Source organism: Plodia interpunctella, chromosome 5, assembly GCF_027563975.2.
Source record: "Plodia interpunctella isolate USDA-ARS_2022_Savannah chromosome 5, ilPloInte3.2, whole genome shotgun sequence".
Lineage (NCBI taxonomy): Eukaryota > Metazoa > Arthropoda > Insecta > Lepidoptera > Pyralidae > Plodia > Plodia interpunctella.
The window spans coordinates 7,656,666-7,668,502 of record NC_071298.1 but is presented as its reverse complement, the minus strand read 5'-3'; the positions used below and the strand labels follow the sequence as shown (position 1 = coordinate 7,668,502).

At 34.1% G+C, this 11,837-nt stretch overlaps 1 protein-coding gene across 1 annotated transcript; it reads right to left on the bottom strand.

Annotated features, from left to right (window-relative positions):
• Positions 1-649: 649 nt before the first annotated feature.
• Positions 650-10,608, bottom strand: LOC128670223 (probable maleylacetoacetate isomerase 1). The gene is made up of 5 exons (XM_053745710.1): positions 10,476-10,608; positions 9,723-9,906; positions 2,916-3,034; positions 1,230-1,447; positions 650-864 (listed from the first exon to the last, which is right to left on the bottom strand). The coding sequence occupies exons 1-5, from the start codon at positions 10,479-10,481 to the stop codon at positions 756-758; spliced, it is 636 nt and encodes a 211-aa protein (XP_053601685.1). The 5' UTR covers positions 10,482-10,608; the 3' UTR covers positions 650-755.
• Between the last annotated feature and the right edge of the window lie 1,229 nt (positions 10,609-11,837).

Genomic DNA, 11,837 nt, shown 5'->3' with positions numbered 1-11,837 from the left:
AAAAAGTACAATACTAGCGTTTGCCCGCGGTTCCGCCGGGACTTTTCAGATTTTTCAGGGACGAAAACTTTTCATCCCTATCCTTATTATATTCCTTCTCCGTACTTCTAACTAAATATACTTTGTGAAGGTTATATCAGATTATAAGTAGTAAGTAATAGACTATCTATCACATTGGATTCAATTAACTTATATTAATCCTTTATCCAATCAATATTACTAATGAATTTCCCACCTGAGATTTCCTTCCTAAGCAGTTGCCCCAAATTTAGAAACCTTGGCTTACTAACAGCGTATCTGTTGTAAACTACTTTGAAGACGTTAATCGCTTGCAGGTAGCGCCAGTGGTCTATATATGTCAGGGCATTGTGTACGACTTGGGGAGGGTTTAGTGAATTACGCCGAGAATGGAACTTCTGTCTTGTAGGTATAATTTGTATATGGATATATAACGACTTTCAAAATTTATTGATAATGTTTTAGATTACCTAATAATGTTAGCATATACCAAACATTATCACTAAGTACTTCACTAGTTTGAGCAGATATTATTAGCCTATCAATATCTGTTTAAACTTGGAACACAGACCACCTGGCTATCAAAAGATAGCGTTTAGATACACGACTAATAATATAAAAAACACATATGTAAATATAGAATAACTTTTATTGCAGAGAACATGATTATATTTGAACATTTCAGAATGTAAACTTGGCATGGCATTACAATGTCGTTAGTTTGTAAACCGAATAGGTTATTCTGGGTTTACATTTTTCGGATGAGTTGCTTTGAATGTTTCTTCTTCCAACAATTTCTGATACAATTTCGAAACGGTTACATAGTTATCCACATTCATTTTGAACCTGAAATAAAAATGTAGTTGTTTTGTAATGTGATTTGTGGAGTAACTAAGTACTGCTTGTTATATTTTAGGAGTCAAAAGATATGCTTTTTACTTTAATATGAAAGTACCAATAAATGTATTCTAGGTATTCTTCAATTTAACCCTGTAAAATAGAGATAATTTCAATTCAATAAAATAATAGGTATGTGCAGTAATACTTAAATAGGTACAATACGGTGGTGATAATCGGCTTCAACCTAAATTTAAATCGCCATCGAGTTTACTCGACTTTATACTTTAGGCTAATTTAGATAGGAGAGCTATTCAATCGCAGGTTTGTGAACACTCTAAAATAATAAAAAAATAAGTGAGAACTGGCCAGACCTGTTAGTAGCATTGAAGACCTGCGGCACCAGGCACAGATCAGCCATCGTGAGCTGGTCTCCCACGCAGTAGCTGCCCGCAGACTTCTGCAGTAGAGCCTCCAGGGTTTGGAGCCCGCGATCTATCACCTGGCGCCCTTTCTGCAGGTACTTCTCCTCACATTCGAACCAAGAGCGCAAGCTCACGTTCTGCAGCGGCTGGATTCCCGATACAATTGTCTGTGTACGTCGTTTACAAAAATGTTCATTTACCAATGAATTATAGCAAAAATATATGAAACCGACATTTTGTTTACTGGAAGCGAGCGGGGCCGATTAAAAATCGAATCTGGGAGTTTTCGATCAAAAAAGGCCAAAAATAATATAATTTTAAAATATCTCTAGAAATAGGTTAGAGGTCAGCGAATAGAGTAAGATATGCTGGCGAATTTAGCACCTCTACTCCTCAGCTATACATAATTTGTAAAATTTCCATATAAGATTAATATTTATTTACTTTAGTTCAGCATTTCTAAGTATACTTTTTAAAAAGCTCCTTTTTATCATGTATTCTGTTCAAAATACTATACATTTTGATTGATATCCCATTTTAAGTAAGTATGCGCAAAGAATCTCATATGTGCATGAATTATTCTTCAATAGTTTCTTTAAATTTGTCTTTGCGAAAAGTTTTTATAAACTGAGTATAATATTGCCGTACTATATTTTTTTATCTATGGCCGTACCTATATATCTTTCATGATTTACAATTAACTTTGTAAAGTATGCATAATCAAAGTTAATATACTGTAATACAACGAACTAGTTTATGGAAGTTAATAAATAATTAATCAAATAAACTGTCTCACATTTGAAATTAGGTCACATGATACTTTCCGATATGTGGTACCGTTTCAATGCAATTAGCCATAGCAAAGTCGAAATTGACTGTCAAAATCATACGGGCTCGAAGCGACAATCGTGCATTGAGTGCAAATTGTCGCGGATTGAGTGCGATATTTCCAGGGATATTTCATCCAATTTGTACTAGTGAATTCAATTTGACGACTTGATGATACAATACACACGGCTGAGTGAGCGTTTCGGTGTGAAATTCCAATTTTTGAAATTCTCTCCTCGAATCTTTGTGGCATCGAGGTTGGTTGAGGAGATCGAGGTTGTTGAACTTGCATTCGTTCCATTGACTCACATTCACTTGTCTCACAATCTATTGACGACACTATAGTAGGTGTACACTCTCTTTGGTATTTTTCGCAATATGGTGAATTTTGCCAATTTTAGCCCTTCGATGGAGATAATAAAAACAATTGAACAACAATAGTATCGCATCAGATCGGGCCGTGCGGGAATTGATAGGTTAAACAAATATGCGACTATATGAGGTTAAACAATTATACGACTGTCGTCTTTTCTATTAAACAGTTTGATGATATAAGTTTACACTGCACACTTGTGACGTAGTATACACTGCATTAAGCATGCAATTCATCATAAATAAAAAGTTATATCAATGAATATTAGGTAGGCAGAAGTGGATAAAAAAAAGATAAACTCCTGGCCTTTTCTAAGGCTGCAAAGTACCTACAGTCAACCACATGTCAAGTTGCTGTATTATTGGTAAATATGCAATGATTTTCAGTAGCTTCATGTGCGGTTGACTGTACATACCTATTTTGGAGGTACGTACCTCACAAATTTCCCTCATACGTGTTTTAGACAACGGCTTATCTGGAGTCAGGCTTGGTCTGGGACGAGTGTCTTCTATATATTGCAGGATTGCCATGGATTCCACCACGGTCTCACCATCTGCGTGTTTACGCAATTAAGTCAAATATTAAAACATTTTTCTGCATGATTATATGAATAGGTCGATTGACAGAACTTTGTAGCCAATACAAATTAACCTAATATATAAATATTAGGCTGGGATGGCTTTCATAAGTTGAACTAGAAATTTACTATCAGTAGTTAACAAAGCAAAAAGTTGAATTATAACAACTTTTTATTTTATTTTTATAACTTTGCACCAGTTTTTTAGTGGAAGAAAACACAGCCTTTACAATAGAGTTTTATATAGGTGTACACGTTTAACAAAACGACTTTAGCAGCGTAGCAGCATTTTCACTGGGCTGAGACTACACCAAAGCCGAGCGAGAGCTATGCGATCGTTTAATATGTAAAGTTCGGACAGACAGACGCATAAGTGATTTTATTAGTTTTATAGGTTTTTTTTTTCGTTTCGAGGTACGAAACCCTAAAAATATCTGTTCATTTAATAACATCTCACAACCGCCATCTTGGTTTTATTAACATCGCCTATTTAGGAACCTTTGGGCGGTCAAAACAACACGATTGCAAAGAAATCCTACTAATATTATAAACGCGAAAGTTTGTGAGGATGTAATTATGTTTGTTATCTCTACTTTTTCACGCAAAATCAGTCTCCGGAACGCAGCTAGTATTATATAAAGAAATCGATATATGAGCCAATCATCTAAATGTATGCGTGAACAAGTTACGCGCGAAACAAACACATAGCCCTTTCAAGGCAGCTGTCAACATTTTCTTACCAGTAGGAAGAAGACCTGAGTAACATATGGTACCCACATTGATACCTAGTTTTTATTTTGATACCTATTCTCACGGGGTGAAGTCCCGGGACGCGGCTAGGTTCGCGTAGCAACGTGTCAGTGGACTTCGTGTGGTATCAGCCGAAACCTCACGAGCCCCTTCAGAGGTTAATGTTGGTCGTTGGCTGAAGGTTGTGCACTTGTGGTGAGTACCAAGTCCCTTTTAAAAGCAAACTGCTCTTATCGACCACGAAGATTACATTGTTATTTTGGTGCTGTAGGTTTTTTGTTATGTAGTGCATTTCATTTTATTAGATTATTTTTATTCTTTTTACAATTTTCGATTTCAGATATGCGTAACTATCAAAACCACATCACAACTCACTTTTGCAGGAATAGTTTTCACACATCAAAATGTTATTCATAAAAAAGTTTAAACCTACTTTGAGCTAAAGTATGTTTTGTCTCTTTCTGTCAATGGCAAATATTATAAAGTGCGATAATGATAAGCATTTTTAGCATGAAGTATGCTTCAACTTTTTTATAAATAACAGGGTTAGTGTTCATTATGAGTGGTCCATGTGATGGCACTGTACGATTTTAATACTCGCTATGGTTTGCTTTTGGTAAAATGTCCTATCAATATTAGTTTTCTCCTAACCGTACTTACTTACTTATAATATTTGTTCAGTTTCGTTCTACTTCTACTGGTTCTACTTCTACTGTAAAAGAAAAGTAGTGCAGAAACATTGTAAATTAAGAAAATCAAGGAAAACCGGTTCATTGTATGACCTGTGAATAAATCATTAAGATTTTATTTTAATAACTAGGTACTTTATACTAACTATATATATACTTACATATATAATTTGCCATTCACCTGTTTTATAGGACTTTAATAAAAGAACACTACTGTTTTTTTAATTGTCTCTATGAGGAAAATCGAATTCAAATAACATTTTAAAAACCGCAGTAAAGCCGAGTCAGACCCGACGATTTTACCCCGCGCGCGGCCCCCTATCTACCTATATCCTAACTCTCGAGTGTACCACATGTAAATTATGTCTATGTCAGGTGTTTAATGAACGGCCTAGTTTTCTAATTAAATGGCTGATTTAAACAGATGCAACATATAGATGTTGCATCTATATAGATATCAAATATAGATTTCAAACCGAAGTTCACGATTTATTTCATATTTTTGACAAAAAAATGTACTTTTTTTTACTCTAATCCATTAGAAATTGAAATAAATTTATTCGTAGTATATTAATATACATTTACTACAGAAAATGAACAAAATTGTAATTTTGTGAAGGGTAGTCGATCTGATCTGCCCCAGCAGTAAGAACATAAAAATATCTGACGATGATTTAGTAATAGTTAAACCTTGTATATTGTGTATATATCTATAAAATGTAGCAACTATGCGTTATAAGTACTATATAGGGGCTAACGAAGACTTTGATCAGTGTAGCGAGTGCACACATCGACGACTGGATGTGAACCTCGTTAGAAAAGTTTATTCTGTCGTGTTCATTCTTACGAATAGTTTTTTTTAATAACAACATTTTGTAAGATTTACAGGCCATCTTGTAAATATTGGTGCATTATAAACAATACGGCTTAAAGATTATCATATTTTTTTTATTAATTCATAAAAAAGATAAGGCATACTTTAAACTAAAATATTTATTTATGTTTTGTCTCGTTCTGCTATTGTCGAGTACTGTATTTTGCGATAGTGACAAAACAGCTTTAACTTTTTTTATAAAAGGGTAGATACTAGATATATCGTAAGCAAAAAAAATATTAGTAACATTAACTCACAATTAGATACTGCCTTATATGACAACATACTAACTTTTTTTTGTTTATCCGGAAAGAATTTGATAGTCACCCAATAAGTATGATCAAGGCTATTGTCAAGTGATCATAAAATTCAATGACCCAAATACATTCCAATTCGCTTTTTCAATGTGTGGTCTATTCCTATTAGACGAGGCGGCGAACTCAATGAATAATACTTATGAACTGATTGATCGGATCATTGGCATTATCAATTCGACTGTTTTTAGGGTTCCGTAGCCAAATGGCAAAAACGGAACCCTTATAGATTCGTCATGTCTGCCTGTCCGTCCGTCCCTATGTCACAGTCACTTTTTTCCGAAACTATAAGAATTATACTGTTGAAACTTGGTAAATAGATGTATTCTGTGAACCGCAATAAGATTTTACACAAAAATAGAAAAACAAAAAATTTTAGGGTTCCCCATACTTAGAACTGAAACTCAATTTTTAAAGTGAAATCTTTTTAAAATATTCAAGTTTTTACTTCTGCCGGCACTCCCGGAGTGCAACCCGGTTTCTTTTTATCAAACCCATGCGCGTGGGTATCTATGGATAGGTAATTTGTAATTTGTAATATGTAATTTTTTTCTAAACTGAATAGTTTGCGCACTTCCCCCCTGTAACTTCTAAAATAAAAGAATGATAAAAATAAAAAATATGTATGATGTACTATGTAAACTTCTACTGAAAATTGGTTTGAACGAGATCTAGCAAGTAGTTTTTTTATCCATAATAAATCGTAAACTGCTCGTTCGTTGGCCGCTTACTCCATATATACTCCACAGACTTGAAATATTTTCTTCATTCTTAAATTAAAATGAATGACTTCATAAAAAAAACGTAGCAAATTTTTTATACCGAGAAATAGGTACTTCATAGACGTTTAAAACTTCATCTTGATTCTTGCTTTTGATTGTTGGGAATTTGTTGTTTAGTATGCGAAATCTTGAAATAGTTTTTACGATTGATTTTCCAATTTCATCTAATTAGATAATATTTTTGTGGCAATAGCTTAAAAAATATGTGTCCGATATTGATGTGCAATATAGCTAGAGAGATGAAAAACTATGATAGCGGACCCTGGGCTTCAATGCTCAACGGCTGAGGAAGGAACCGGGAAAATGCTCAGATGAGAGAGAGAGTGCAGTAAAGCTATCTTAAGCCTATATCAAATCAAAATCATTTATAGTATACACAAAACCTATACTTTATTATGTTGAGCCCTCCCTATACCCGTCGTCAGTAATACTTACCTAGCTACTACCTACACGAAGAGCCGAACCTTGTACATTCGAGCACACTTCACCGAGATGAGCCTTTTAAGTCGCATTACGTACATCTAATTACCAAAAGAACTTACTTCATCGCTAACGTGATAAAGGAAATTAGTCCTTCAAATAATATCAAGTAGGTAATTCTTTGTTTATATAGGTTTATGAATGTTAGGTGTACAGTCAGGGGCAGATCAACCTGATCCCCCTGTGGTAATTAGTTATTAGGGAGGTTATGTTTATCTGCCCTCGACTGTACACAGATTTCTGTGGGTTTAATAATAATATACCTAAGTACTTAGTAATTACGTATATAAATTAGATACGTGATTTGATTTACAATGTGTGTTACAAAGTGCTGAAATTGGAATTTCTCCTTTATTTCAAAGAAGAACAATGGCAAAGGTAGTCGTAGATCGTCGGTGGTGGTGAATAACCGTTTGTAAAGATATGGAATGGTTAAAGCTAGAAGTATTAATCTGTTGGGCCAACACACAAATTTAAATTTTACACGAATTTAATAGTGGAACTATTTACGTAAATTAGAGATACCGTTCGTTTTACATAATATTTTTGACTTGTTCTAGCAAAAAACTCACGCTTATAGGAAGAATTTCTTGAGTTGATTACTTTTTAAAGTTCATCATGTATTTCCGTTATTGAACAAGGCAAAACGGTTACTAGTGGGGCAGGAGAATTTTCTTTTTAGTAGTTTGACTAAAATCCAGGATATGAATACCACTCTCGGAATTTTGGGACAAAATTTACCCTATTAGAACAAAAGTAATATTTTATTCCGAATTTTCAACGGGGGGGCAGACCATCCGACGCAGCTATGAAATAATACCCCATGACATGGTAATTAATGAGCCTCCACCGCAAGTGCACTTGATCGGTGATCCCATAAGCCCCATTGTATCGAGGCAACAACTCAGCGACTACGCTCCATTGTCAGAAGAGTGACATCAGCAATTATTGAACTAAATATGCGCGGCACAAATCCTAAATTAGTTTACATTGTCGCTAATGGATTGGACCGACTGTGTTGCATATTAATAGTCGTATTGTTGTGCATTTGTAAGTTATAGTTGAAGGTTAGGTATTGACTGACACACTTCCAAATAAAAAAAACTAGTTCGGTTTCAGCTACAATTCTGATTTCAATCATATTGCTAAAGAAATACTTTAGATTTTTTAAATATGTTATGATTTACGAAACCGGGTACTGGGGATTGGCAAAGTACTTAGTTAAATTGATTTCACAAATTGTTAATAGTGAACCTGACCCGTGAGTAAAAGCCTTAACGCCTGTCCCATAATCTGTCTGCCTGACAAAGATCTTAATAAATGGATTTTCGAATAAAACGTTAATACTCACTTTACGAAGAAATTCCGTTATCTACAGAATGGAAACGAGTATCCATTATAGCAGTAATGGAATGATTTTGTTAAGAATTTGGAGATAATGATCCGTTTAGATGGAGCGCCAACAGCGCAAAGCGTGTTCATTAATTTCAATCAACAAGGATGCTAACCTAATAATATTATCTAGTTATTTAGATTTATCTATGTGTCAGCTCAGTTTAGACGCTAGGTAGGATAGTATTTAAGGCAAAAGTCAGTACGATTTAAAAATCTAAAACTAGCAGTCAAAATTAAGACGTCGATATTATTTATTTATTTAGCTAAATACAACGGCACACAATATGTATCCTTTTAAAGTATTTATTATATTAGTTTTCTTATCTTATTAACGTAGTATTGCAAATGGCTGAGAGTCATGGCCTTTTCACACACACAAATATTCTAGTTCTTAAACACCAACTAGGTACAATGCAGGTGCTCACAATGTTTCCTATCACCGGATGACCACCATTACGTACTATTTGATCATGTAAGATTGGTAAACAAACTTATGTGGCATTGTTGTCCAAAAAAGTTATCCAATAAAGTAGCGCATTTTTATTAAACACTTTGCAAGTTGGCTTCAAAGGAAGAAATGTATTTAGTATGTTCTTTTTGCCTGTATATTTTTGGGAAATCTTTTGGACATAATCATATTTTTGATACTTTTATCCACGACTGAACATTTATGAGGCCTGTAATAAGCCTACACCTGTATCATTTACTTTGTCAGATTACGCGAGTGCTGTATCTGAACCCTTCATTTTTATGATCACAAATTTAATAATATTACCTACCCGAAATCTTTTGGAAAGGGAATCAATTCTATGGCTCATGGGAAATCGCCTTTTGCATCTATAGGGATTTGATGTTCATAGTCAATCGACCCACGGGTGCTGGCATCGATAAAATGTTCGGTTACTTTCTGATATGAGACTACATTATTTGTTACCATTAATTAATATATTTTTCCGACGATCGGTGCATTTAAAATTCATTTTTAAATTTATGATATAAGTAAGTATGGATAAAACCATTCAAAGCCAACGACGACGTGCGAAGTGCGAAGATGAGATGAATCTGTCCACAGATCGGCCTTATGCGATCTTATTTCGACTTTTATCGTTATAGTGTAGTTATGTCTGCTGGTTTAGAGTTCCATTTTAAAGGCTGTCGTGTCGTTAAATGGATACTGTGATTCTGTCGCTATTCATTCATGTATATCTACCATATAGCTTGACATCAAACGTGTAGGTATTTATTTATTCTAACGAAAAGAAGGGTTGTCTGGATAAGTCATCCCTTCTTTTCATCCCTGAGCTAGTTTTGAGTTACTTTATTTTCTTACTTTAGCATAGCTTACTTAAGTATAGTCGCCTAGTATGAGAAAAATCTTACCAATGACAAGTGATGGCACCTTCTGTGCTGGGTTGATGCGCCGATACTCCTCACACAGATGAGAAAGCTGTTTCACGATGTCCACGTTTTTCTCCACGAACGGGATCCCTTTTATGTGAAGGGCCGCTCGCACTCGCCAAGAACATGAGGAGAATCGGAAGCCGTATAGAATTGCAGTTTCACCCTAAATTCATAAGTTTAATAGTCGAAATTACTTGTTTTATTTAGTCGCAATATTAATAATGGCTTTGAAAAGGTTTAAGGATAGAGTTAGGATTTTGCTATAAATATATAACGATTCGCTCTAAACATATGACCGATAGTAGATACTTAAATAGGTACGTACTCTCATTTATTTAGACTAACTGCTTTGAGTTAACGGAAATAATGAAGACCGGTGAAATAGTGAAGGACCGGGTCCTGTCTCATGAAATAGTATTTAATGAAATGGTCGCTCTTGCCTAGCACAAAACAGTAGGCGTAGACTTAGTTCCGATCAGAAGATATGTAGTTCGCATGATTTTTATTATCTAACTATTATATTCATCGCCGGAAACGCCGTGATAGTGTTTACATAATATGCACTGTTTATTGGATCATTGTTTGGATATCGGTATCAATCTAAGATTTAAATCTACTCCAAGCTGATTTGAGGTTATGTTTATTTTTTACACACAGAAGGTACATACAAATGTTATTGTACTTAATTCCTTTTGAAAAAAGAACCTGGTTAATAAAATTATAAATACTTACTCCCATATTTTTTTATGCTTTTCTAGAAACAGAACCTAAACACAATTTCGAATATGATCACAAAACACTATTTCTAAAGTGAAATAAAGATAACAGTTTGATCCACTCATAGAACAGAAGCATTTCCGAATTTTAAGCATTGACGCATACTAGATGGCAGCACTGCTATTTGAAGTACCTAATGTTGAAGATTTGAGCTTGAGCCTCATTCATCAAGAATTAAATTAGGTTAAAACCGGTTCATTCACTTAGGAGATACAATGCACAGAAAGACGTCAACCTTATAACATCCCTCTGTCTGTTTGCAACATGCAAAGGTATCTACTTAATTAAATGTATTAATTTATAAGTTTAACGTATTTCTGTCCGTGGCATCGTAGCAGCCAAACGGCTAAACGGATTTTGATCTAGTATTTTTATTTGAAAGATATTTAATCGAGAGTGTTCAGCTATGACTGAAAAATGTATGTTCAGCCTCTTGGATTCCGTCATGATCCTTTTATTACAAAAAACTAACTCCTATTTTAATCGATTTATGTTTTATAGCTAATAGGTTCTCAACCTAAATTTGTCGTCGCTTGCAAAGCTTCAACGACGGTGCAAAAACGGAGGTGAATAAAGTTGTTTGAAATAAAACAGTAAAGCTGATATACATCATTTTTATGAACATATAATATGATGACATTATACGTAATTATATTTTTATAGCTATGAGAATCCATAAAATAAGTACCTCGACTAGATTACGTTATAGACACAATAGGCGTGGAAGTAATCTATGGAATCTCGATTAGTATTTTGAAAGTATATTTTAGAGGACATTAAGCGTCAGTATTAAAGTTACGCACATTTATGTACCTACATAATTATATAGTACCTAGTACTATTGGATTGTAAAACAGTCAATATGCAATATATCTTATAGATTTATCTAGTGTACCTACTGGAACGTTGAAGGAATACATTGGTCTTTTTATTGTACTTTCAGCTTAGTCATACATCCAAGAGGATGTTTGGTGTTTCTTCAGGCTAATAAGAATTAATGCAATGGAGAAACAAGCTGGAGTGTTTACGATAACTTAGCCGTTACACTAGAGCTACACTATAAAAATACAAGTAAATTTTCGTACAGTTATATTTTGTTTATCGTTGTCTATATACAATGATTACGATCGAATTATTTCAAGCAGAACCAAATTATTTATTCACATTTTGCACATTTATGCTATACACGTACATACTCTTTACTCATTGTCAAAATTTTGATATTTATTTGAATGTAAAATTCGTTTAAAAAAACTACCGCTGACTCTAAACAGTTAGCATTTAATAGTTATTTATTATAGTTATGGTGTCGGAAAA